The sequence below is a fragment of the Suillus subaureus genome (assembly GCF_016647635.1).
Source record: "Suillus subaureus strain MN1 chromosome Unknown BJ212scaffold_15, whole genome shotgun sequence".
In the NCBI taxonomy this organism is placed as follows: domain Eukaryota; kingdom Fungi; phylum Basidiomycota; class Agaricomycetes; order Boletales; family Suillaceae; genus Suillus; species Suillus subaureus.
In genome coordinates this window covers 536038-561154 of record NW_024538571.1, presented here as the reverse complement: position 1 = coordinate 561154, position 25117 = coordinate 536038, and the positions used below count along the sequence as shown (strand labels likewise).

General features: G+C 48.7%; 10 protein-coding genes across 10 annotated transcripts; 6 read left to right on the top strand and 4 right to left on the bottom strand.

Annotated features, from left to right (window-relative positions):
- Positions 1-21: 21 nt before the first annotated feature.
- Positions 22-1909, bottom strand: BJ212DRAFT_176756 (mitochondrial carrier). The gene is made up of 14 exons (XM_041342565.1): positions 1679-1909; positions 1538-1612; positions 1487-1491; positions 1352-1434; positions 1277-1296; positions 1176-1224; positions 981-1124; positions 817-927; positions 697-766; positions 571-647; positions 513-519; positions 380-453; positions 199-332; positions 22-148 (listed from the first exon to the last, which is right to left on the bottom strand). Exons 1-14 carry the CDS (start codon positions 1698-1700, stop codon positions 126-128), a joined length of 894 nt encoding a protein of 297 aa, XP_041193383.1. The 5' UTR covers positions 1701-1909; the 3' UTR covers positions 22-125.
- Positions 1910-1977: 68 nt separating this feature from the next.
- BJ212DRAFT_1246691 (signal recognition particle, SRP9/SRP14 subunit) lies at positions 1978-2358 on the top strand (the record flags this gene model as incomplete). Its single annotated transcript, XM_041329665.1, has 3 exons — positions 1978-2049; positions 2101-2169; positions 2233-2358. Coding segments are annotated over 3 exons (267 nt in total), but the record flags the coding sequence as incomplete, so codon positions are not given.
- Positions 2359-4701: 2343 nt separating this feature from the next.
- BJ212DRAFT_1446868 (EAP30/Vps36 family-domain-containing protein) lies at positions 4702-6742 on the top strand (the record flags this gene model as incomplete). The annotated part of the gene is made up of 5 exons (XM_041338312.1): positions 4702-4814; positions 4871-5600; positions 5660-5762; positions 5826-6311; positions 6369-6742. The coding sequence occupies 5 exons, from the start codon at positions 4702-4704 to the stop codon at positions 6740-6742; spliced, it is 1806 nt and encodes a 601-aa protein (XP_041193381.1).
- Positions 6743-9249: 2507 nt separating this feature from the next.
- On the top strand, positions 9250-12368 carry BJ212DRAFT_176124 (STE like transcription factor-domain-containing protein). Its single transcript, XM_041342560.1, has 4 exons — positions 9250-9300; positions 9352-10121; positions 10171-10241; positions 10293-12368. The coding sequence occupies exons 2-4, from the start codon at positions 9414-9416 to the stop codon at positions 12139-12141; spliced, it is 2628 nt and encodes an 875-aa protein (XP_041193380.1). The 5' UTR covers positions 9250-9300; positions 9352-9413; the 3' UTR covers positions 12142-12368.
- Positions 12369-12887: 519 nt separating this feature from the next.
- On the top strand, positions 12888-13343 carry BJ212DRAFT_1271184 (uncharacterized protein; the record flags this gene model as incomplete). The annotated part of the gene is made up of 1 exon (XM_041330941.1): positions 12888-13343. A coding segment is annotated over one exon (456 nt), but the record flags the coding sequence as incomplete, so codon positions are not given.
- A 190-nt stretch (positions 13344-13533) lies between these two features.
- Positions 13534-14369, bottom strand: BJ212DRAFT_1587519 (uncharacterized protein; the record flags this gene model as incomplete). Its single annotated transcript, XM_041342408.1, has 3 exons — positions 14172-14369; positions 13655-14110; positions 13534-13629 (listed from the first exon to the last, which is right to left on the bottom strand). Exons 1-3 carry the CDS (start codon positions 14244-14246, stop codon positions 13534-13536), a joined length of 627 nt encoding a protein of 208 aa, XP_041193378.1. The 5' UTR covers positions 14247-14369.
- An 11-nt stretch (positions 14370-14380) lies between these two features.
- BJ212DRAFT_176367 (uncharacterized protein) lies at positions 14381-14779 on the bottom strand. The gene has a single exon (XM_041342563.1). It carries the CDS (start codon positions 14657-14659, stop codon positions 14420-14422), a length of 240 nt encoding a protein of 79 aa, XP_041193377.1. The 5' UTR covers positions 14660-14779; the 3' UTR covers positions 14381-14419.
- A 1419-nt stretch (positions 14780-16198) lies between these two features.
- On the top strand, positions 16199-18842 carry BJ212DRAFT_176129 (uncharacterized protein). The gene is made up of 4 exons (XM_041342561.1): positions 16199-16373; positions 16446-16930; positions 16987-17566; positions 17613-18842. Exons 2-4 carry the CDS (start codon positions 16489-16491, stop codon positions 18754-18756), a joined length of 2166 nt encoding a protein of 721 aa, XP_041193376.1. The 5' UTR covers positions 16199-16373; positions 16446-16488; the 3' UTR covers positions 18757-18842.
- BJ212DRAFT_176531 (uncharacterized protein) lies at positions 18637-19767 on the top strand. The gene has a single exon (XM_041342564.1). The coding sequence runs from the start codon at positions 18731-18733 to the stop codon at positions 19526-19528; it is 798 nt and encodes a 265-aa protein (XP_041193375.1). The 5' UTR covers positions 18637-18730; the 3' UTR covers positions 19529-19767.
- On the bottom strand, positions 19698-24176 carry BJ212DRAFT_176132 (glycosyltransferase family 35 protein). The gene is made up of 29 exons (XM_041342562.1): positions 23883-24176; positions 23734-23826; positions 23559-23683; positions 22908-23502; positions 22767-22850; positions 22602-22712; positions 22529-22551; positions 22349-22474; positions 22238-22287; positions 22164-22188; positions 22106-22110; positions 22040-22053; positions 21926-21985; positions 21833-21877; positions 21753-21781; positions 21629-21693; positions 21552-21574; positions 21477-21502; positions 21193-21423; positions 21124-21141; positions 21037-21069; positions 20895-20985; positions 20829-20845; positions 20555-20777; positions 20458-20505; positions 20254-20401; positions 20142-20200; positions 20009-20091; positions 19698-19947 (listed from the first exon to the last, which is right to left on the bottom strand). Exons 1-29 carry the CDS (start codon positions 23953-23955, stop codon positions 19867-19869), a joined length of 2604 nt encoding a protein of 867 aa, XP_041193374.1. The 5' UTR covers positions 23956-24176; the 3' UTR covers positions 19698-19866.
- Between the last annotated feature and the right edge of the window lie 941 nt (positions 24177-25117).

Here is a 25117-nt window from a genome sequence, read left to right as displayed (position 1 = left end):
AAGATTTGTTCCGATTGATGCTACAGCCTCTTGTGAAGATGTTCACGAAAGTGGTCCAGTGTGGTATAACTTATTAGCTACGTTGGTGTTTCAGCCTTCCCGCGTTTAAGCGCTAACTTCAAATTCTATATGTAAGGTGAACCAAGCGCTTGAAACAGAGTCAATTATGGCAGAGAATGAAAATGAGCAGAGACTTACCCTGCCGGAATACTCCAAGTGTAAACTCCACCACTAGAAGTAAAACGCCGCCTCCAGGCGCTAAACGGAGGACCTTTGGCAGAAAGCCCTTGTAAAGAGCTGCAGGACCTTCCTCGCGCATGATGGTCATTAGTCTGTTACGTTGTTTAGTATCTCCCTCGCAGCGCAGGAAGAAACGTACGCAGGATATGTCCAATTGTACTTTGGCACAACTCCGGGGACCTTAGCAGTACCTTGGATGCGAGACTTCACGACCTAAATTTACAAGTGGCGGTGTCATTGACCAGACTGGGGGACTACAAAGGAAAGCATACATCGAAGCTGAGAGGTACATCAGTCTCATTTCACTAACTTTGCTGAATTGCCACTCACGGGGTATTTATGGCAGTTCCAACGAAGCCACCTACACTGCCAGAAACGAAATTATTGAACAGCTGCCCTTGCTGCGTCTAAGCTAGGCGATGAGAAAAATACCACGACGTATTGCTGAAGACTTGCCTCAGCTGGTGTCAACATGCTGCGGACTTGATGAATACATCCAAAATATCCACCATTCCACCAGAGGTGCCTAGTCTCTTGGGTCAGTAATCAGGGACGCTAGACTGTGAATCCATTGACCTCCAGAAAGTCGCCTCCATGCCAGCATAGAGACCAAGAGGACCTTCTTTCTTGATGACCTGCTTGACGACATCAATGGGACCAGCAAATGTGCTAGATTTATCTTGCAGCCTAATGACACGGGTTAGAAGTAGAAAGAGGACGTATGATAGTGATGGTCCCACTTGATCTTGACAAGCTCAAATGGAACGACAACGAAGCTCTCCGTTGCACCAGCACTGCACCCTGTCAAAATAGAGAGTTGCTGTGTCATCTTAGACTCTCCGGAAAAGCCCATGTAAGTCTTCCCCCAGAAGTCGTTGGCAGCGCTGCGAGGCGGTAAGACAGTACATCGGAATACCTGCGAGAGCCTGACTCACAACTTAACGGCGCGCTTTGGCGCCTCGAGAAGAAGAGGAGGGACCAAGCCTGTAAACAAAATTCAAGGCCCCGTAACGAAGACTGTAAGAGCACCCTTGACCTCGGTAAAGTCGGCCGAAACTTATGAGGATATCAGCAGCGTGGTCGCGTGAAGATTGTAATGCCATGACTTTACCCTTCTTCCCGCACTATAGATGATAGAGTGCCGACCATTCCATGCTTGGCCTTTCCGGTCTCAAGCTGCATACGAGTTTTCACCTGAGTCATACTCCGTCATCGACCCGAGCATCCTGTATACATGTGTACTTACGACATCTAAACTACGAGTGAGTGTGCGTCTTATTAGATGAATGCGACTCACCTAGAGGGTAAAATGTCAAAATCTCTGAGACACCAGCAATTGCGCCAGCGGCGAAATTCGCGATGAAAGGGAGTGCTATAGTTGATTCTGTCAGCAAGGAAGGCGCCTGATATGGTGCACACTGCAAGCTGCCTAACTCACGTTTCCGCTGATCCGTAGTCATTATGGTTGTGGTTGAGAAGGATGAAGTCAAAGAGGAAGAAAAGAAAGCCGTTCAAGAGTCCGCGACACAGAGTCGGACAAGAGTCGGACGTAAAACGCGACGGAATGCGGCACGCGTGAACGCTGACCAGTAGTGCTTTTTACAGTTTAACTCTTTCAGAATCGCTTCCTGCTCGTGACCATCGACGTGTGATAGTGTGACATCCTGTGACCTGTGACCAAACCTTGCACCAAATGGACTTCATCAAGTTGTTAGAGTGTGCGTTACTCATGCGAGCATGGTATACATCGCCTCCTGGCAGGAGTATCAGGAAGCAGCTGAAAATCTCTACACAAAATCTCCCAATAAAGTTTGTCTTTCTGATATCTACGTCCGTCTGACACCGATAACATGTCCATAGGCTCGATACTGTGTGAAGTGGAGATCATCAGAGGGCAAGCTCGTCCTGAAGATTACAGATGACACAACAGTGTGTCGTTATCTTATCTACTTCTGAATCTGCACCTTGCTTACATCTTACACATCTCTGCAGTGCATAAAGTTCAAAACTTACTCCTCAATCTTCCTCAATCGATTCGAAGCTTTGAACCTATCACTAATGCAGAAAATGCAGAATAAACGCCCTACACCAATCGTACACTCCCTAAGCGCGCCTGATACTACTAAAGACGCAGACCAGACACGCTCGTCGTCTCCATTCATTGCACAACCTGCGGGTCCTGCAGCTGGAGGTGTTAAGAAGAAAAAGCCAAAGAAGAAAAAGTAAGAGCAACATTGCTATGCGACTTCTGGTAAGTCTACCGCAATGGCCCAGATATCCCACCTTTCTCTGAAAACATCTCCGTTCAGTGGCTTTGTGATAGCATCATCTCATGGGGTGGAGCGCATGTGCACAGTGATTACCAGAGCGAGACCAACGTTTATAGATCTGATTTGTCAATGCACCGTTGTTCGTTCGGGCGACGGAAGTCCCAGTGCCCGACCGATCATGAATCGTTGATCACCGCTATATTGTTCTAATACAAGAGGCAAAATCATTACGCCATCCATATGGGGACGATGGAAATAGACATACAACGTCTAGCTTCGGTCTCGCACGGCTTCCTTAGCACCATGGAACTTACCAATCAAACAACGGTGCCTTGGAGTACCCAGTGCTGATCTACCAGATTGTGGATAGTGTTAGATGAGATGGATGTGGCTGATCAGAGCACGCGATCGTGCGCAGCCACGATACTGGCACTCGACAATCGAGGTACAAGATGATACCCGAATGACAGCCTAAATGACAACGGGTAATGCAGAGCCCGGGCCACAGGCATTCATCATAAACTCGAATGTCCACTGGAGGCGGAAGACTGGCAGACGAGAGCTTAACATGTGGGTGTAAGTCAGCCTCTAAATCATCCGATCGTCAAGCCGGTGCAGCCGCGGCCGGGACTATTCTGAGGGATGATCGGGGAAAGACCGGCGCGGGTCTATGCGGTACCGAAAGACACTATGCCAGTAAAAGAGGGGTTATCATACTCGATCGATGAGTGTGACAGATCAATGAACTGCTAGTGAATACGCCGTCAAGACTTAGGGGGTTCTATTCGCAGGGTCCGGCTTGAGAGTAATTATCCGATATGATTATGGATCCGACTCTTTGTCGTTAATAGAAAGAGTGCAGTGTCTTGAGGTACATACCAATATGAGAACAAATCGCGTAGCCAAAAGAAACATGGGGCCTGGTTGGCCCCAGCGACGACTTGGGGTTGCTACTCACCAACCCGATGAGAGGACAGCTTTCTCATGGAGGCACAGGACAAGACATAGGATTCGGGAGTTTGTTCATTAAAAATAGAGACTGATTGACAGTTAATGAGAACGGCAAAAAGCGAAACAAAGTTCACAAAGACGGGATAGGCTAGGATACTTGATGAGCCATAATTGCGCAAGTAACCCGGAACATACCACGATTCCAGCGGAAGTCGACATGGAGATTGTCCCAAGGATCCCGTCATACGTAGTCAGTGGGGTTCGAGCCGATGCATTTCTTCTGGATGGTACAATAGTGGTAGAAGCTTGTAAAAAGCGGGAAAGGAATCGAACTGAACGAGACGTGAATGTCGATACAAAGGCGTTTTTCTGTGAAACTGACCTATTTGGTAGCAGCAACTGATGCAATGCCGGGCAAGGATAAAGCCGGTACGAGACGGCAAGATGGCCTGAAAAAGTGAGCAAAAAAAGATAGTGTAGAACACGGGAGTGACCTGAGGACTCAATCCTCAGATCTCAGATCTGACACCATCGTAAGGTGACAATATTTAGCCTCTCCTGCACCTGGTTCTAGATACCAGCGCAGCGGGCTGCGACTAATCGACTGGGTTAATGAAGGAGGGGAAGTGGGCAGCCTTTCAAACAGCCCTCGGAGAGGAGGCTTGGGAACCAAGGACTTATGTACGTATGTCACTTGACATGAAGTTGCTGTCACCAACAACACTCCTGGGGTGTCGTTTGCATAACGAGTCTACGAATGGTGTAGGATGTTAGAAACGATTCAATTATCGCGCAAAGAAAGATGGCTAAGTTGCACATGCTTTACCCTTGCTGTATGTTTCGTGTATTGAAGGGCGGCTGTATTGGTCCAGCTTGGGCGAGTGGGCATAAACACGCGTACATAAATAATATCTGTCACCGCCGTTGGCACCGACATCCGATTCCAGATACTAAGCATTCGACGCTGCATATCTGCGTCGATTCTATGTGCATTGCGGACGTCTCAAACTATTTGGAACACCCCACATATATACCCAACTTCAATAGCTGGTCGAATGTATTGCATTGAGAGGACTTCGAGCTCATTCATAAAGAGCACCGACTTCTTCTATCTTTAGTGCGAAAGGTAAGCCGTGTGATTGTATTCCTATCCCGATATGCCTTCATCTCCATACCCGCCAACAGTCATTGTTCCGCTACTTGGTCTTCTGATTCATACTTGCTCCAAATCGCATTGCTCATGGCACTTCGGCGATATACAGCATCAATCGATGGTACCATCCCAGTCCCTGCACTCCTCTATGACGATGAAGAACTCCTGGCATCCCAGGATGGTGTAGGCATATATGATGGGTGCGTGTGCTTTCTGTCTTTGGCCTGGCTTCTGTGTTCATGTCACCGATTAACAGTCTGCAGAAAGCTCCCGACTTTCAGACAGGTTCTGTTCACGTCTCTACGCATCGCCTATTTTTCGTTCATTCGCAGAACCCTACATCGCATTCTTTTACTATGGGTCTACTTCATGTGGTACGGACGAATTACTATGCTGGTTTGTTCAAATCTGCACCGAAGGTTTCACTCTTCCTCGACGCCGATACTGCCTTACCTTTGACCACAACGTCTGGGCAGCGAACAGAAATATTCGAGAGCTGGGAATGCGAAGTCTGTAGCCATCGCAATCCTCCAGGTTTGAGTCCAGCTGCAGCTCGAATATGTGCTCTATGTGGCGTTCCGCGCAGCGCATCTGCGGGGTCAGCAACGTCGGAGGCATCATCTCAAATTCAATCCTTATTCTCCTCCCTTCCCGAGTCTTCACACACCTCTTTATCTTCCTCGAGTTCTCCGGGACCTCCATCTCCTCCATCAACGAATGATGATTCTGATGGAATTGCGTGTCCTGCATGTACCTTCCTTAATCACCCGTCTTTGCGTGTCTGCGAAATATGCACAACGCCACTTCCCAATGTTGAACACGCTGGGAGTATGAGGGCAAAATCCGCCCCCTCCACTCGACCAGTATCGCCCGTAGGTGGCAGCATCGATCCTGCAAATCTCCTCATCAAATTAAGCTTCCGCAAAGGCGGTGATAAACCATTTTACAACTTGCTCAGGCGTGCACTTAGATCTCAGGCTTGGGAGGCAAGCATGGTGCCATCATTTCGAGAAAGATATAACTAATCACATATCCCGACACTTAGGGAAAACGGATTGGTCATAGTGCGAGAAGCGGGACTTCTAGCTTCGCCATTACAAGCCCTAATTATGGTCCGACACCCGTTGCCATGCGTCCTTCTGGAATAGGTAGGAAATACAAATTTATTTTGTTGGTACCGTCGGCGCTGACATTGATGACTGGTTCTTAAGACGGAATCATGCGTAACGTAGAAGCTTCGGCCCATGTTACACAAACAGATCTGAACGATGCCCTGAAAGACTTAGAGGGCTTAATGATGAAAGCAAAGGATCTTGTTCACCTTGCGGGGGAGCTGAACGAGAAACTTACTGCATCCTCTACAACAACCACGACTTCGTCCCCATCAACCCCAGGCACCCAATTGTCAAGTCTATTTTCGACGACCACGCTTGTTCCCTCGACGGAGCCTGAAGAAGCCAAATTTATACGTTCTTCACTTGCGCAGCTAGGTTTACAAATGTCTAATGCTCCCGTCACGCTGGATATGATCAGGGACGAAAGAAGGTGGATAGAAGAGTTGGCGCGGGAATTGGCGAGGGTATTGCAAGGGTCGCCGGATGATATTCCCGGTCAGAAATCGGTCGGGGTTATGAAAGAGCGGGGGATTGTTGGACTGGATGAGGTTTGGGGCGGGTGGAACCGCGCGAGGGGCGTAGGTAAGGAAACCTTTTTGACACTGCCCAAGTGAGCTGCTGAACACACGTCTTACGCAGCTTTAATTCCGCCATCCACCTTTTTGCAAGTACTCCCCCACCTCCCGGCATATACGTCACCGCCTATCCGCAGCAGAGTGTTTAAATCAGGTTTATCCGTCCTCCACATGCCGCCGTACACCCACGCTTCGTTTACAGCCCGCATAGTGGGCTATCTTACCATGTCTGGTATGATGACGACAAGTCAAATTGCCCATGAGGAGAATATCACGATTGGACTTGCAGATGAAATGGTTGCTGCTATTGAAGCTGACGGTGTGATCTGCCGGGATGATGAAAGATCGGCGATCAAAGGGGGCGGAAGTGGGACTGCATCAGAAGTTAGGTGGTCGAGGAACCTTTTCCTGGAATATATTTGGGATGGTCAGTTGTGAAGATCCCTTACAACAAAATTTGCGGCCAGAGCCGTATGGACCGCTCAATAGGAACTCAGACGAGTTGTTGACGGCTGTTGTTTGGTAGATACTGCGGACCCTTACAAGAAATGACTCGGGGAACTCGGGGTACTTGGACAAACGGTGCGACCTAGCTCCGTCAGCAGATGATTGCTAACGGTCAGCAATGGAAGCCATAACGTTGCTTGATTTATGAGCGAAGAACCTGACTTTTGGTCCAAATGCCTTTCAGGTTCGCATACATTAATGAATTTCAGTTCTGGTGTGTTTAGCAAAAGCTTTAGAACCAAACAAACGCCCGATCGATCGACCTATTACCTGTTTTGGGCGCTTCAACATCACAGTGATATCTACTCGATAAAGAACTGTTGTTGTGGCGAAGCATGCACTACAGGACAGGCAAACCTCGATGAGACCTATTCTCCTCGAGACCGATTGTCTCGCAGCTTACGTGTATGTAATCCCTGAGCTTGCTTCTAAATTGATGTCATCCCGTAAATCAAGGCCTCAACAGAGCAGAAACGTCCGGTGTCATGACCTGAGAACTAAAATTCAAGATTGCGCTGTCGGCTCTCCATCACCGACTTGTCGCTTCATTGGTACGTTTCTTATTGTGAATATCCCGAGCACATCGGTCTAGAATCTATTACCGTTCGGCAACATATCTTTCCCGCTACTTTCGTAGCACGGAGAAACTGTCAAGATAGTACCTCGTTCACTTCCGGAATTCGTTGGGCTGGCTGCTCGGACCGCTGCAGAAATGCTTACTTGAATTGTATCTGTCGTAGTCCGCAGCGACATTCCATTTCACTGGTAGGGACAACACGTGTGTGGGCTTTTTGTGCTCAGAATCGGTCCATCCTTATGGCTATTACAGGGAGGTAGCATCATCCCTGAAAAAATAGCTCCATCGTCATACTCGTCGGGCAACGTAAATGCGTATGTGATTGCTGAAAGCGGTACGTATGTTCTAACGATCTCCATTCTTCACTCAACCGGCGGAACGAATATTAACGAAATGCACACCCACAGTTTCAAGGTATGAATACTTCAGGTACGCTCTTCCTCCAGTGATATCGCATATATGTGATTCTCATTATGCTATGACGTCAAGATCATCACGACTGTCGAGTTCTTTTAGGTTTGTAGCAACCGACAACTCAGTTTTGAACTCACGCTCGTTGATAAGAGGGCATGGTGTGCAACTATCAGTGCCTAGTGGCGTAACATCTTTGGGTCGGCTTGCCGCTGGCCCCCGCGAATTGAGGTGAAGCCTCAGCTCGAAAATAAATCCTCACTTCGGTGTTTACTCTATTCAGCCACTGTGTGGGTCAACATCCGGGTCGGGAAACAATAATGGTAGTGTGCAGTACTTACGTTGCCCACCCACTTGAGCGTATCAATAATCATATTCGACGAAGTTAATTTGATGAACACATCCTGTTGTACTTAAAGTTTCCCATACGACGATGAGATGTGTTTGAGGACTAAGTTCGCGATGCAGATGGGTAAAAATCCTGTAAAACGCTGTACACGGCATCCGGGACGAAGATCAGTGGCGGACCTGCAATATTTGTTCTGAACTGAGTAACAGAATTCAGGATGCGCGATGATCAAGGTGATCGGATCGCTAATAGTCTTGGGTCAGACTCGTGTCTTGATAGGGAGACTTCGATCCGGGGCACTCTAAGGTGTCCGGATGATAAGTTATGAATTAATTTGCGGTGCTAAAGGATCAGTAAATGCATGTGTAACTCGAAGTATGAATACAACAAGTCACATGGAACAGTAGATCGCATCATAGCATGATCATCCCGCGAAGGCTGCAGGGATGGTGCATACTAGTGAAGGGGATAATAACCGAAGGTTCAGGTCCAACATCAGCGCATCCATCAGCTTAGCGTATAGATGAACCACTGCATTTGCCGACCTTATCAAAGTAACACGACAAGTTCGGGGGTTACGAGATATCGCTCCGCGGTGCTATTGGGACGTGATCTTAAGATTTCGAACACAGCCATGTTAACGTTGTACCGAGTGAGACCAATGAAAAGCGCCTGTCGATGTGTTTAGAAAATGCCCGAATGGAGGGATGTATAGGTACTATTTTTACTGTGCTGTGCTGTACGTTGGGATGTCCATGTGAGCACTAAGGCAGGATGGTGAGGCTGTGCAGGGTCGGAGAAGATAACTAAAAATGGATTGATTTGGTAAGCACCTTGCCCCGGTATCTTGACCAAGTAGAGATGCCATCAGTATACCGTACAGCGCCAACAACACCCTTTCCAATGGTGGATGCGGCCCAAACTATAGCATCCAATGATTTCATGATCATTTCTGGATTGCCCCGGCCCATCTCCTTATTTTTATAACTTCTATGATATGGTTTGTATATAATATATTTCTTCCGGCGCACACGCAACTGGATCACCCTACTCCCTTTATAACTACATATATCATCCTACTTTTCATCTAATCGGTCATCGCATCCATCTTTCCTCCTCCAGGTCTTCAAATTTCTCTTCTTGATTCAAGTAGTGCGTATCCTCACTTTGAATTCAAACCTTTGTAGCTCACCATCATACCAGGTTAGCCCTGCGTCTGACTGTTCTCTACGGCTCACGACAACCTCACTGAAACAAGTGATCTCATGAACCCTTATCTACAATCGTTTGATTCCTCACTCGATACAGGCGCTGCAGGGCTGACTCCACCACCCAACTCCGGATCTTCTTCCCCTTCTCTACTGAATGACCATCCCAATGCCCATCTCACGCAAGCGTCTGATCGGCGCGTAACGAATTCTATCGCTCTGACATCAGGAGGATCACCTCCAATGTATAGCCATCGTTCCCCCCAACGGACAACAGCTTCATTTCAATCCCGCCAGCCTCACATAACTGATCGCAGTCAATCTGCCTTTGTTCCTCGCTTTAACCCTTCAGCCACTGGGTTGAGTGCATGTAAAAGTCTGACAAGGCTTTTGACCGTGCAGGAACAGGAAAATCTCATTCAACTGGACAGCCTCAAGTATTTTCTCGCTACTGCCCCATCGCGATGGTCCTCGACAGCTTCTGGTTTAGCACAAAATGATTCGTTTCCCATGGATTCCTCTGGCCACCCAGCCTCTTCACATCCCTCCATGAACCGCTTCCTTCTTCCTTCTTCGGAATACATTACCTGTGTCTCGTGGAATAATCGCTATCACATAACGGGCACCGATATTGTCCGTGCTCTCGTTTTCCGCTTTGAGGCATTTGGAAGACCCGTCAGAAACATGAAAAAATTCGAGGAAGGTGTTTTCAGCGATCTGCGAAATCTTAAGCCTGGTGTCGATGCTTGCTTGGAGGAACCCAAAGTTAGTATCATCCAGATTTTCTCATGATACTCCGTCTCATGTACATCAGTCACCATTTCTGGATCTTCTTTTCAAATATCAGTGCATACGTACTCAGAAAAAGCAAAAGGTGTTCTACTGGTATGTATCTTCTCCATTGTCCTGAAATTTGTGGCTCACTTTCCTCGAAAGGTACTCGGTTCCTCACGATCGCCTTTTCTTAGATGCCCTCGAACGCGATCTCAAACGCGAGAAGATGAAATCGGAACCGACCACCAAGATCGTCGGTGAACCTGCACTCTCGTTTACGTACGAGCCGCAGCGCAGCCTGTATGAACAATTCAGCAAGGGACAGAGCACCGTACAAGCCAATGGCGACGTCATCAGCAATTCTGACGTTACCCAGATGAATGGGAAATATGACACAAACGGATCAGCACCAACCGTTTCACGTGCGGGGGCGATGCACAACTCTAACTCGGGGGAGTTGCATCTTAGTAACTGTCGTATTGATGGCGAAGGTGTCCCTCATCTTCCCTCAGCACTGCATGGTTCCTATATGGCATGCCTGCCTCCTTCTATTTTCGAAGGTTCTCCCACCTACAAGCAACGTCGTAAAAAGCCAGTTAGCAGGCTCGATGCGGTCACGCGCAGTGACTCAGAAGAAATGCCCATTCACGCATACGAGATTGGCGTTGGCTATGGACTCAATGATTCCGGCATGACAGCTTCTGATATGTTCACCTCTCAAGCGAGAGGTGAACAAGAGCCTAGTGTGAGACGAGCAAAGGCTGTGCTACAAGCCCACGATAACACAATTTGGTCCGCTACACCGCAACTCGCTCCAGGACAGACTTCTGCCACCCTTCCAAACGGATCAGTCTTCGGACGGTCATCAATCAAGCAGCCTTCATCGCAATCTCATCTCCATCCTTTTGCGGAGGATTCCTCACCTTCGTTCCCTTCGGATTTTGACGGCCATCACGCCACCAGCGGGATGACGCTCACTTCAAAGGTGTTTGCTTGTCCCCTCTATTCCTGTGGCCGCTTGTTTAAGCGCATGGAGCACCTAAAGAGGCACGTGCGGACGCACACCATGGAACGCCCATTCGCGTGTAACCTTTGCAGGAAGCGGTTCTCTCGGTCGGACAATCTTAACCAGCATCTTCGCATACACGCACGGGTAGAAAGGGCTGAGTCAGCTTCTGTGGATCTAAATGCGTGCGATATTGACATGGAAAACGAGGAAGCAGACGAATGCGACGTTGCCTTTACTGCCGCTCTCTCTTTTGCAGAGGGTGGCTTACAGGACATGGAGACGTGTGTTTTGGAACTACAAGGCCAGGTGCAAGATGTGCAAGGCGACGAAGAGGGTCTAGTTGCGTTGTCTGGCGTCTCCCCTGTCATGGATACCGACGCCACCTCAGACGGTGGGCTCAGTAACAGCTATTTTTTGCAAAATGGCACCAGGAACCACACTGGGTATGTTGAGTCAGCGGAGATGACCTGGGCCAAGCCCTTCATGAATTCTCCGTCGTTGACTTCGACGTGCAACGGGGAATCGACCATGACGTCTTTTTCAGCTCCGTCTCATAGACAAGATTTTGCCCTGGACAATATGTCTCTCCATGTAGCACCCTCAGAGGTCGGACCTCACAGACGTCACAGGAGCGCGACTCCATCTCTCATACGCTCGCATTCTGTGTCCAGCGGCTCTAGCCAACACTACCACCCCTATGCATCATCCTCTCATTCGTGCCCCAGTTCAAGTCACTCCAGCCCAAGCGCTCTTTCACATTCTCTTGATAATTCAGCGGTTTCATCACATGCTATGTCTCGTGAGGCCTTGAGGGCATCACAGCCGCGTTCATTCTCAGCGCCTTCCTTCAGCACTAGCCAAGAGATGCATGGAGCGCTCGACATCGGCGGCCTCAATTTTGATGGTATCTTCTCGAACCACATGACGCTATTCTCAGAACCCGGCGCATTCGATTTTTCACAGGCATACCCCACCTACGAATCAAATTCGTTATCAATCTAAACCATTCGAGTCGGAATAGAGTATACCTCTCGTGTCATCATAATTCATTTTTGTTCATCTTGCTAGCTATAAATGTATCCATAATCTATTTATCACCCACCACCTAGTACATACTATACCACCAGTGATTGTTTTGGGGCCTTGCGAACTTATCGTGCAGGTCACTTTTGGGTTCTCCCCCACTTACGACACCGAGCTTCACGTACCATTTTCTTGTATTACATATCACATTGTTTTGATCACGAACCGCTACTCCATTATGACGACGCTCAAGTGTCGGTGGTACATCAATCCCGACAGGGATCTATATGCATGGAGCTACGCATAGTTTTTCTTGTATTATCGAGATTCCGACATCTATGTCAGCGCAAATGACCATGCCTTCGGCTCGGAACTCGATAAGGCTCATGAAGCGTTTGTCACCTATCGCTGGCGCTGCAGCTGGCTCATTTGATGAGGCGTCACTCCCATTTCGAAGAGAACAATTGGTACGTGACGCAGCTGACTAATTCAAACTCCAATACATACGCCACTAATATACGGAACTTCTTGATTACGAACGTCGACCACAACAAATATTCCGATATGTTCTCTGGATTCAAACGCTCACTGGTGAGCGCCCGGAATTACCTGAAGCTGTCTGGGATGAGCTGAACATCAACCATAGCCTCAAATCTCCATCTTGTGTGCATCATCCGTCATCCGTGAGGAAATCTTATGAGAGCTGAATATATCTTCCACACAGTCACCACCCATCATCGCCACCATCAATTCAGGCCCTCGCACTGCTGCGGAATGCCCTCTCCTCGCCTTATCCCCCTGGAAAGCAATCGGCGTCCCCGCTCGAATTTGATCTAGAAGTCATTGAAACGAAACCTCCGACCGCCGATCAATTGAAGACCATTCTTACGTATATCACTCCGCCGAGATCTACTGCACCCCCTGCGTTGTCTACCTTTTTATCTGCGCATCCGGCGTCGTCTGGCCTAGGTGAACAGCCGCAAAGTGTCAAAGGTATCGTGAGTCTTGCGGAGCAAAACCCGAATGCGTTCAAATGGCCCGTTGTCGTGGACTGGATTGGTGGACGTGCCAGTATAGGGGATGTCGAGGGCGTGAAAGGAATCTTGGAAGCCATCAGGCAGCAGAGAGATAGGGAAGTGAAACAGGATGAAGTGGATCAGCCCAAAGGCTGGTTCTCATAAACGTTCGGACAGGAAACTGACAAATCTTGGCGTATACATTGCCTTAAGTTGCAACGACTGTAACGCGGATTCTACAGCTGCATGAGGAAATGTTATTTGGTATCATATATATTCTGTTCATATAGTAAAAAGGTAGCAACATATGTATAATGATTGTCCAACGAAAGTGATCCGCAAGAGAAATTACTTGTCAAAGTCGATAAAACGCCATTGTGCCGTCATCGCTTCCTGCATCCTCTGCCCAATTACCCTCCCGCTGGCTGACTCCCTCCCGTCGGCTGACTCCCTGCCGAGGTCTCAGAAATACTGACGCTGGAGGTTGCGGAGGTTGTGGAGGTTGTGGAAGATGGGAGGAGTATGGAGAATGTGGAGGATGTGGAGGAGGACGGCGATGGAGTAGTGGTAACATTTGTTTGACCTGTCCCCGGCACATCAGACGGGGATGTAGAATTGCCTGAGGTTACATTCCGAGGAGGGGCGTTGTTATTTGAGCCGATTTTCCCGACAGTCCCACCGACGGCGCCACCAACAACAGCACCGATAACGACAATGGCAATAACGAAGATGGTGATTTTGCCATTGCGAGTCCGCCAAAAAGATTGAGTGGGGTGCGAGGTATATGTAACAGCTCCAGGAACAATCTTTTCCCGTGTCAATGAGCTGCTCTCGACGTCTGTATCACTAGGAATTGTGTGTGGAGGTCTGAGTGGTTGGGTAGATGTGGGGCGGGTAGGACGGTCATCGAGTAAATCAACCTTGTAACCTTCCTAGAAATTGGATATATTTTAACGACAAAATAGGACAGGTGAGTCAACTGGTACTGCACACCTGCCTCTGCGCCCTCGTTGCTGCGGGAGCTTCATCAAGTAGGTTTTGGTCGTACGCTCCGTTTTGAGACGACATGATGCTTCCCGAAGATATTGGCGATAGCGAAAGGTCACATAGACAGTAGGCGCCTGCAGCTCGCTTGCAATTGCTTGCTGGACAGCCTCTGTGACTGTGTGCCTGTTGTCTGACAAGCGGAGTTGCCCTTGCAAGCAGCCCTAAACCTGATCTTACTACTTAAACGCTCAACGTCAACGTTCAACAAGCAATTCACTCGAGTCTGAACAAACGAATAACACATATACTCCAGATGCCCAGTCGCAATAATGATGTAGGTAACGTAATACAGTGAGCTTGTGACTCGGTATCCTGCCTGAGACAAACCTCATGTCAATGGTTAACTTAGAGTCCCTTTCCCATCGGATTTGCCAAGGAGTGACTGAAATTGCAAGGGTCAGGGACGCGGTACATCGGCCTCGAAGAAGCAGCATGGTTAGCTTCTCGCCGCTTTGTCCCTGCAGTGACCCAGTCGTACAACATACTTGGGTGTGTATTCAGATAGCCGGTATGCCGTAATTAATTGTCCCCGCAAAGAGTCAGGGAGGACACTGTATCATTCGAGTTGGTACACCGTTCATTGATAGTCAATACCTGAAGCGGCTCACGTCTGATAAGGTTTGCACCCAGACAAAGTGTCACTGGGGATGTCATGATGCTACTAGTGTGTGTGGCTACTAGCCTGTATTGCTCAAGAAGCAACCCAACCCAGGTATTTTACGAAATGATTTGGTTCCTTATTAGTATGCGAGTTGTCGAATGTTCCATGGTCGCTTGTATCTGTGATGACCGTAATAATGCAAGCTTGGACATATAAGTGTGCGAAGAGCAGGCAGGGTTGTGCTTTAGCACGAACTCGGTACCTACCAAACGGTACCCGACACAAGATTGCTCTAATGAGTTAGGAGCTTCCGAACTACTGGTCTTCTTGAAAGCGCACATCTATTATAAACCATGTGAGTGCCGGAGAGATCGACAGTGCGAAATGAAGGGAAGTCCTTCGGTCTTCGCGCATACAAAGTTTGACGAAAGCTTTCAAAGCCGTTTAACATTCGGGTGGGGTACTTCACCGTGACAGGCTGTGGGGTCGCAGTGGTGGAAATATCACTAATTAGGTGCTCGGGTTGTCGCTGTGGGCGAATATCCGCAAACGCATCCAAAAGCCAAGTACTGGATCCGGTTGCGGGGAACAGGTGACATGGAGGAGCGCGACGACAGGAGTCCTCTTCCGGGAATTTCAAAACACGCCCAATGACAATTCGCCGGGCCTGATATACTGACTTATTAGGACAGGCCTGCAATTCTGCCACTTCCGGGACCGTGCACCGAGTCGACTTAATGCTACCGTCTCGAGCTCCATACCTGCAGATAAACAGAGATCAACACTTCAAGGACAGGCAGAATAAGAAATTACCTTTCAAAAGCCCGCGGCTTCGGAGCATATAGCCCTCAGCGGCACCAAGCGCTGATAATTCAAGAATGTGGCAGGCTCTTTGGCGCTGACTGGCGTATGGAAGTTCCGTCAATTTGTTGAAGCGCCAAACTTCACCATGACTATTCTTCCAGCAGCGATGACTCCATGAGTTGACCGGTTACTAACGAGTCACGGTAGATGAATCTCCGCAGAAGGGGGAAGTCGAAGTTTAGTCACCGTGGAATTTGAATCGTGGTCGTTCAGCCTCCTAGTAGCGCGATAGTACTCGTCAGCGTCTAGTCCCCGGTCAGACCATTTAGTTCTAGCCACGTCGATGATAAGCTTATCATTTCCATAAGTCGAAGCCTGAAGCTTGAAGATCCAAGGTCATCATTTGAGGGTACACTTAGCCCAGACCTGTAATCAATCGTATCTTTAAGAGAAAAACATACCGTCATCGCTGTCGACAAGACATGTGTCATGGATAATGATTTTCTCCTTGAGCTGGTTGGTACTAACGTTACGGAGCCGGGGTCCTACTTAACAGGTGTTCGGCCCTGCCAGGTTTGCGGTTGTTGATCGGTTCACGCACAAGCCACGTGGTTTCGTGGTGGAAGATTTTGAATAGGACAGTTTGCGTTTTAGTGCAGGAGAGATCACCGAGGAGCTATTATACGCGCTGTCTAGCACAACGAGCGTCCATCACTCTGGCGCCACTCAAAAACGCGAAATCTGTAGGTTTTCATTCTTTGATTTGTTGTTAAACTTGAAGTTCCTGATCATGGCCTGCTTTTGCAACCATCCAGCTCATTCGGTTCTCTCGCTGAGATCCAAGCGATAGGTTAAACCATGCCCTCGTTCTTGAACAAGGTCTTTGGCAGAAAGACAAGTGACGACAGAATCCAAGCAAAGCCTTTTCAGGACTCTAATGACAACGGCTTACTGGACGGAAAATACGAGGCTGTTTCTCCACTGAACTTTACTGCTCCCAATATTAACACCTTGTCAAAGCATCAGACGGATAAAGATCATGCAGGATTCTCGTTGTTTAGGCCTAAATCTCGTTTTACTTCCCCTCACTCTTCGCATAAACGCACGGAGAACCTTCCCCAATTGTCGCTCCACCTTCCAAGTCTGAAAGACACTGCAGAGTCTCTTGAACTTGGCGTTTTCGAAGTTGATCCCGAGTCTCAAAGGATTCTCGATGACTCTGTCATCGGTGCAAAGCTCCTGAATCCTTTGGAAGCTCTTATACTTGTTCGAGCCTGTGCCCAGACCATCACTGAGCGAGGTAAGTTATTACTAATTAATTAACATACAATCATCTAACGTTGGTGATCGTCTCAGGCTTGGAAACTCTTGGAATCATGCACCCTCGTTGGCACTCTGCGTCACCCGATATTCAACGAAAGCTGATCTCGCTCTTTATCCATTCTTTGGCTCCCAAAAGCCGCACAACCGCACTCTCTCCAACGCCTGTCGCGGCAATATCCGCCTTTGAGGCTGAGCTCGAGTACACCCGCTCTCCTCATGATGTTGCAGCTGTCCTCCGTTGGGGCCTTCGTCACCTTGTGCTTGAAAATAACTCCTTCGGCAAGGATGTCTCTGCACCTGAATGGGCGTGGTACAAGTCCTTTTTCGATGCTGAAAAAGGGGCATCGTATCCACCCAAGAGTTTCACGGAGTTGCTCCTCCCCAAGCTCCCTCAAGCGCACATCGAATTGCTTCTTGCGACTGTTGACATCATATCCGCATTAGCTTCGCATGCTGAAGCGAACAGCATCTCTGGTAGCAAGCTTTCCAAGTTTTTGGGCTTATGGTTACTCACCGCGACGAGGACCGAGCAAACCGACAACTGGACTACCTTTTATGCTCGATGGGAACGCGCTGGCCGGATTTTGGAGCATTTGTTCCTTGCACGAATCAGGTATGTACGCCTCATGAAGCTGAGGGCGTGTTTGACCGTAGCACAGGGAGGAAAGCTTCAACTCTCGACTGCCCACCCGACTTCAGGAACTTGTCAAGCACTATCCATATTCGAGGGGCTCACGCGATATTGAAGAGGGTCTTCTTCCCCATCCTCGCTTCTCTACGCGGAGCTGCAGTGTCCTCTTCGTGCGCATAGAAGTCCTTCTGTCAGAGTCTGCACCACAACCCAAACCATCGCCCGTTCGCCTTCTCTTGGATGCATTCAACCTATCTTCTGAAGGTAAAACCTTTGAGCATGTTGAGTTGTGGAACGCGCTCAAGACTACCGCCACCGAAATTACCTCTACATCCTCGGCAGCTGGTGCTCAGGATGGCCCACAGTTCGGTCGGGTATTCGTGGATGAGACGATCCACCTCCTCGCGTCCACATCTCGTAACGCCTCTTCTCCAATCATGTCTCCAACGATTGAAGTGGCATCGCCCGTGCCCAGACGCTCTTCGCCCTTTAACAAGATTTTCGATCGTAGTAAGGACAATGCTGCCCATGGAAACGGTAACGGGAACAGTGCAACGTCCCCCGTCTCATCTGTTTCCTCGCCAATTATCAGCGACTGGGCACAGTTCTCCACTAGCGGCTTCGGTGAAACAAGTTCAGTCACACCCCTCGCTGCAACGCTCCTCGATACAGACAAAGATGTTGAGATTACAGAGCCGCTTGCGTTCCCTAAGTCGAGTAAGAGATGGGGCAGGTCACGCTCGGGACAACGCTCCGCTGACTCCCCATACGAGACGAGCACCAAAGAGCCCGCAGTCCTCAGCACCAAACTCGCGAGTGTCCACATGACACAAGTTGATGAGGCCTTCATTGATTTCTGGTCTGACGCCATTACAGACCCCATCACGGAGAACTGGCCCTCATTTGTTATCTGTGGGCTCAAGCCGTTGCCTACGAATGAAGCTGTCAGTTGGCTCATCGTCGAGCAGACGTATGTACGCCAGCAGCCCCCGCAGCCTCGCACGACGTCTCCCGAGCGCCGTGGTCGCACGTCGCCCCGCCCTTCGTTCCGCTCAGATATTTCTGGCACGCTTGCTGCTACGAGGAAGCGATTCAGCTTTTTTGGTGGGACCAGTAAGACGGGTTTGACAGGGCAAGAAGGGTATAATGGGAAAGTCGCCCAAGGTCGGTGAGCTTGGTGAGATCTTGCCTGAGGAAGATAGATCTGAGACGCCGACGGCTGTGACGAGTACAAGTAAGGAACTTGGACTGGGCATCGCTGCTATTGCCACAGTTGGTGCAGTCGCCACAGAGGCTGTTCAACCGCTTGCACAATCACAGGGATCTATCCCCGAGGAAATTTTTCAGTCACCTGCCGTAGCCGCACCCACAGAACATGTCCTGCAGCCTCGGCAGGACAATTCTGTAGCAGCGCCACATGAACAAACCTTGGTCGAAGAAGCCAACAACGTTCTCGACAAGGAGACCCCTGAGACTGGCGAGTCCGTCGCGCTCGTAGCCATCACCGATGAATCTGTTCCAGAATATGAGGCTACGCTTGTCGAGGAATCTATTTTGCAGCCCGAACGAGCGGTTGTTGAAGAACCAGAGGTCGTCTCCACAGTGCCTGAGCCTATACATGATATAGAGGCGCCCGTTGTTGGAACTCCAGAGACGCCGGCATCGGATGATACTCTCCCTGCAGTCCCCATAGTAGACGCTTTACACGAGCCGCTCATCGGGCCAGAAGAACAGACCTCCATTGTGGAGGAAACGCCCTCTGAGGTGCCCACTAGTGAAGGCACCGAGGCTACTCTTGCACACGCTTCGATTACTGTAGCTGCTGGGGCCCAAATTCCGGAGGAACCCCCCGTTGGACCCATATTACCCGCTGCTGGGTCGAAACCCATCGAATATACCAGTGGTGCGGCGTCCATGGAACCGCCATCATCTTCCGATGCGTAGGACGATACGGACATCTCTTCGGAGGAGTATCCATCATATTGAGGGCAGTGTTGAAGATCCATCGTGATTACCTTTTTGATTGGTTCTTGGTTTGTTTTTTATCATTTCATGTTTGATCATTGGTTGCGAAACCTCCAACTGTCCTTTGTCATTTACTGGTCCCCATCTGCACCCATACCTCCTTCGCTAGCCTCAACTAATCTACATTTACTGTTATATCCAGGATTCCAGATATCACCTTATTCCACTTTATTCATACAACTGTCATTTGGATCGTCATTCGCCCGCACACGGCCCCACCATTTTTCCTTGATATCCCATATGCCTTTCTCGGATGCTTACTCGACCTTGGTGCTTTCAATGTTCCAGTACTCCTGCGCGTAATCTTGGATCGCACGATCAGAGCTGAACTTGCCCATCTGTTCCAAATCGTGGATTATTCGGTGTTTGCCGTTTCTTACTGAAAATGATAAACCATACCTTTGCAGTGGTCCTGATACTCTTCTTAATCCACTCCGTTCGGTCATTATAGGCTTCATCTACCATACGAAGAGCCTCGATGTCTGAAAAGGGCTCATCAGGAACGCTATCGCCCGCACAATAAGATGCTCACAGGAGTCAAAATCTTCAGTAATAAGATAATAATCTCCCTGACGAATCGTGTTGAGCAGGCTGTTCAAAGAAATTAGTGAACTTCATAATATATTTGCTGGAGCATTACTTACGGTTCGTACACGCTGTCGCCAAACAACCCAGATGAGATTTCGTTAAGAACTCGTGCAAGAGCAGGTGACTTCTGCTCGACAGGAACGGGGTGGTATACGTGTTGGTAACGAAGGTCTTCCACTGCGGGTGTCAGGTGACCGAAGAAGACTGCGACGAGAGAACAGTAAGTCCGTAGCATAGGTAATAAATGCGAGACTACATACAAACATTACTAGGGCCAACTTCCTCCGCGATCTCGATGTTCGCACCATCTATCCGAACAGTCAGATCTTTATTGCACTGGATAACACTAGTACACACCAACAGTGCCCAGTAAAAGCCCGCCGTTCAAGCAGAACTTCATGTTGGACGTGCCAGAAGCTTCTGTGCCTGCGGTGGAGATGTGCTGGCTGATGTCCGAAGCTGGAATAAGGACTTCTGCCAAGGTGACTGAGTAGTCTGGTAAGAAGAAGACGTTCAAGCAGTCCTTTATGTCAGGATCAGAATTAACCACGCGAGCCACGTTGACGATCAAGCGAATGGTCTAGAAGTTCGTTAGCATCATAAGATTATGCGTCTCGCTCGTCGAACGAACCAGCTTGGCGATGTAATCTAGATGCCGATTAGCTCGATGGAATCGTAGACGCGCGCAATTACTTACACCCTGGGGCGGCTTTGCCTGCAAAGAAGACATTCCGTGGGGTCACTGTCTTCCTCTCCTTGGGAGTCATAGATTTCAGCGCAAGGTAACGCTAGAAAAAGCTGAGCGCAAACTCAACGATCAAACTGTTGATGATGCTCACATGAATGACACCAAGAATATTGAGAGTTTGGCGCTAACAGGACTAATGGATCGGACTTCGAGAGGACATACATTGGTGTCTACGTACCTTATACTCGTGCAACCGCTGAAACACTAATCAGCCCTCAAGTTCCGCAATATGATATGTCCGACTGACCTTGATCTGGACATCAAACATGGCTTCAGTATTGACATTGAGACCTAAAGTAACCTGCATGTGATGAGCAAGTCTCTCCTTGTTAGCTTGCTTTACAGCTGCCCAGTCTTCCCTGAAGTCCTCGTCCTCGACATAATCAAGAAGACCCTCGAGTTTGGTGAGGTCCTTGAGCCACACGCTCTTCTCTATATTCAGGGTCGTGGTGATGAGCCTGCTGAGTCCGGGGTTACACTGGTATGTGTGATTTAGCATCGATGTCACACCTATTTAAGATAGCCACATACCTGGTCCAGCCACCGACGAGGAGTGACTTTGCAAGATGATGAGAAGCAGAAATGCATCGAGGGTATGGAACTCACTGCCGTTGGTCACGTTTCCAAACCTTGCGCGCAAACCACAGTCAGTGTGCGACTATTCATTTGCTGAATGAACATACTTGCTAACTCCATAGAACTCTACGAAATCCTTCAAAATAGTCGTCTGAACCAGTTCGCTGTGCAGCTGGAGGAGCGATAATGCCACATATTCAGACGGACGGTGGATACTCGATGAAGACTTACCTCGGCCACGCCGTTGACTTTGCGACTGCCTATGCACACGCACATTAGTAGGAATATGAAATGAGTCCTGCGAAACTCACCGATGCATGCCAGGTAAGCCATGCGAACATTCTGAGGAACGCTCTCTGAGGAAACATTTAAGTCGTGAATCATTAGTTACAACATCACAATACCTTCGATTAATGACATTCGTGCAAGCCGCTCCCTATCTCCAGGGAACTTCCGTTCGACAGCTGTTGAAAAGATCAGCCGGACGCTCGATATGGAATTGAGTCTGTCTTTCTTACACTGTAGGAACAACCTATGGTCCGATATTTAGGTCAGCGTACAAGACAACATTTTCCGCTGCTCACAAATTCTGAAATCCAATGTGATTCAGTAAAGAGGTCAGTGGTATAACACAAGACTCACAATATCAAAGATGATCTGCATGTGCCTACAGATAGCTTTAATGCCACCATATCGTTACAACACATGACACTCACCTGGGCAAGAGATGTTCCATCAAGGGTACAGGCCATGTCTCAAGTGCCTCCTATCATCAATGTCTTGTGTCAACACTTATATCACGAAAACTTGACATTATCTCGACCTACCGGGAGGACAGTATGATTGGTGAAGAAGAAAGTTTCTGTGACGATGTCCCAAGCAGCATTCCATGGAACATCTTCTTCATCAACGAGGAGTCGCATGAGCTCCGGAACGGCGAGGGTCGGGTGCGTCTTCAGTAAAGTATAGTTAGTCTTAGTACGCGCATATGCATATATCGGCCTTACGTCGTTCAACTGTATCGAGACGTCTAGAAGGAATATGAGCTTTGATAATTGGGAGTGAAACAAGATCGCATACATTGAGGGAACTCTGTGATGGGCCTTCCGATGTTCTTGAACCTCCGCATAATGTCCGCGAGACTGGCTGCAGTCCAGAAGTACTGCTGCTTCAAACGAAGTTCCTTTCCAACTTGAAACGGACCTCTAAGTACAACGCACTTTTCATATTGTTAGGGATACTTACAGGTGGTATGGTCGTTGGGGTACAAGACGGATGTGATCGCTGCTGCGCTATTCGAAGACTCGACGGCACGTTCGTAATCTCCCGCTGCAATTAAGATTCATCACTTGAGTAAAGGACGCAACGATGTCGCTGTAAATGCACCGTTGAAACTGTTTAGATCAAAGCCCCTCTTCGGCTTACTCTCCCACAGACGGAGATTATTCGTATTGCGCGTGTTACAGCCAGGAATGGGCACATCATAAGCGACCGCGAGAACCTCTTGACCACCCTCCCAAATAGCGCGACCGCTTCCATCGTTCAAGCGTTCTGCAAAGCCGTGGAACCGCACCTCGTAGCTAACATCAATGCGAGGGAGCTCCCATGGGTTCGAATTCTCCAGCCAAGGATCCGGCGCTTCCAGCTGCTGTCCGTCGGGAGAGATGAGCTGCTGGAAGATGCCATACCTGTAGCGCAGGCCGTAACCCCATACAGGAAGCTCCTGGGATGCGGAAGAGTCGAGGTAGCATGCGGCAAGACGCCCGAGGCCACCATTGCCGAGCCCGGCGTCACGTTCCTGTGCTAGGAGATCTTCCATATTGAAGCCAAGTTTGTCGACCCCCTCCGTATATTGCTGCTTGAGGCCCAGATTGAGGAGGGCGTTGTCGAGCGCGCGGCCCATGAGAAATTCGAGAGATAAGTAGTACGCCCGCTTTCCTGCGGTGCGAGAGTAGTGCAGTTGTGTTTCGTTCCAGTTGATCTGTGCATCGGAGATGATGTTGGGTGGGTGGAATGATATGAGATAAGGGGGCATACGATCAGATTATCACGGACGGAGAGAGCTGCAGCCTGGTAAGCTCCGAAATTGTCGATCTCGTGTGGCTGGCGAGCCAGAGACGTTTGAACATGGTTGACGATCGATTTGGTAATGGATGACACGCCTGTAGGAGGTGGTTGAGCGATACACGAACTGGGTGTTCTGATAAGCTACCTGTATCAAGGCTTCTCAATCCATCCTTCCACACTTTCTCCTCGCCTCTAGGCCACTTTTCCTTGCCTTCGGAGTCCTTTTCTGGTAGGTATCCTGTTTGAAATATATCACCTATCTTGTCGAGGAAACACCTGACGGATTGGACATACCGGTAAGCGTCCTGACATGTCTGCGGGGGCGTTGAACCTTTCCGATGGCGGTGGTATCAAGCACGGACGTCATGTCTAGTCCCAACGATACTGGCGATCGTAGTTGATGAGAAAGAAACAAGCGCGACTTTGAGTGGAGTATGGGGGGAATAGAAGGACGTCATATCAAGTTGACTACGGTTGTTTTTGCGGAAAAGAGGGGCATTCTCTACTAATCTGGATAGATAGAGATAAGCAAACGGAAAACATTTTCACATCGAGAGCCGCTGACTAATGCAAAGGCACCATGTTCACTGGCAAGCGGTGGTCTTCTATTGTTTTGAGCAGTCCGCTGGCGTCCAAGATTTTGAACGCCATATATAAGCCGATGGCCATCATCCTGCCATCAGGTGAGTAGCAAACTGCCCACAAATTATTCTGTGCGTTGATTGGTCCAAGGATAGTTTCTCTGCTCTCGACATCTGGGCCACACTCTAACTTTCTTCATATTGATCTTCATTAACTTCTTCACAACTTCCCTGAGGTTTGTTGTCTGTGTACTGAAACAGATACACAACTGATGCAGAGCAAGAAACGAGTCCAACCGCATGTACATACCACAATACAATGTGTACTTGGGTCCAATGTCATAAAGTGTGTTGCAGGGTTTACATAGGACAATGATCAAGATTCTGTCAAAAAAGAAAACAGTGGACAAAGAAGCAGTTCAATGATGCAGGATGGCCATGGGAAATTAGAGCAGAGGACAGAAAATATTCATGAAGAATAAGAACCATGAAGATCTTCCCTGAGGTTCGTTGTCTGTGTACTCAAACAGATACACAGCTGATGCAGAGCAAGAAATGAGTCATGGCCTGTATGAGTGGTATTAGATCATGATGTTGTTCCAGGAGCCAGTACCATGGCAACTGTGCCTCTAATAGTGACTGTCCATGTTCTGAATAGGTATGCAGCAAACCCACCCCATGAAATGAGTGCACCATCCAGCACTGGCGATATAAGGTGAAATTGTTCCAATTGCCTGAACAGTACCAGGGGTAGTGGAAAGTGTAGAGGTAGTAGTAGTTGGAGGTGGTAGCTGTGATGATGATGGTGTGCTTTGTACTGCTCTGTTGGGTCATGTAGTGTGAGTATTGGGAGATTGAAATGAACAGGTAGCTGGCTTCTTCTTTCTTGCATGATAGTTCCTCTGTGCAATGAGGGGTCAGTGACAAAGAACCTGAAAGACAAAAAAT

What these genes read in the sequence shown, in the direction of transcription:
- BJ212DRAFT_176756 (XM_041342565.1), bottom strand. Translation starts at nt 1,700, where the DNA reads ATGACTACGGATCAGCGGAAAC. An exon ending in TTTCGGCCGACTTTACCGAG is followed by an intron (nt 1,225 to 1,276) that starts GTCAAGGGTGCT and finishes TTTTGTTTACAG; the next exon opens with GCTTGGTCCCTCCTCTTCTT. An exon ending in CCAAAGCGCGCCGTTAAGTT is followed by an intron (nt 1,125 to 1,175) that starts GTGAGTCAGGCT and finishes ACCGCCTCGCAG; the next exon opens with CGCTGCCAACGACTTCTGGG.
- BJ212DRAFT_176124 (XM_041342560.1), top strand. Translation starts at nt 9,414, where the DNA reads ATGAACCCTTATCTACAATCGTTTGATTCCTCACTCGATACAGGCGCT. An exon ending in CTTGCTTGGAGGAACCCAAA is followed by an intron (nt 10,122 to 10,170) that starts GTTAGTATCATC and finishes CATGTACATCAG; the next exon opens with TCACCATTTCTGGATCTTCT. An exon ending in AAGCAAAAGGTGTTCTACTG is followed by an intron (nt 10,242 to 10,292) that starts GTATGTATCTTC and finishes TTTCCTCGAAAG; the next exon opens with GTACTCGGTTCCTCACGATC.
- BJ212DRAFT_176367 (XM_041342563.1), bottom strand. Translation starts at nt 14,659, where the DNA reads ATGCTGCTTCTTCGAGGCCGATGTACCGCGTCCCTGACCCTTGCAATT.
- BJ212DRAFT_176129 (XM_041342561.1), top strand. Translation starts at nt 16,489, where the DNA reads ATGCCCTCGTTCTTGAACAAGGTCTTTGGCAGAAAGACAAGTGACGAC. An exon ending in CCAGACCATCACTGAGCGAG is followed by an intron (nt 16,931 to 16,986) that starts GTAAGTTATTAC and finishes TGATCGTCTCAG; the next exon opens with GCTTGGAAACTCTTGGAATC. An exon ending in TTGTTCCTTGCACGAATCAG is followed by an intron (nt 17,567 to 17,612) that starts GTATGTACGCCT and finishes ACCGTAGCACAG; the next exon opens with GGAGGAAAGCTTCAACTCTC.
- BJ212DRAFT_176531 (XM_041342564.1), top strand. Translation starts at nt 18,731, where the DNA reads ATGGGAAAGTCGCCCAAGGTCGGTGAGCTTGGTGAGATCTTGCCTGAG.
- BJ212DRAFT_176132 (XM_041342562.1), bottom strand. Translation starts at nt 23,955, where the DNA reads ATGACGTCCGTGCTTGATACCACCGCCATCGGAAAGGTTCAACGCCCC. An exon ending in ATGGAACATCTCTTGCCCAG is followed by an intron (nt 22,189 to 22,237) that starts GTGAGTGTCATG and finishes AGCTATCTGTAG; the next exon opens with GCACATGCAGATCATCTTTG. An exon ending in AAGTCAACGGCGTGGCCGAG is followed by an intron (nt 21,694 to 21,752) that starts GTAAGTCTTCAT and finishes TCGCTCCTCCAG; the next exon opens with CTGCACAGCGAACTGGTTCA.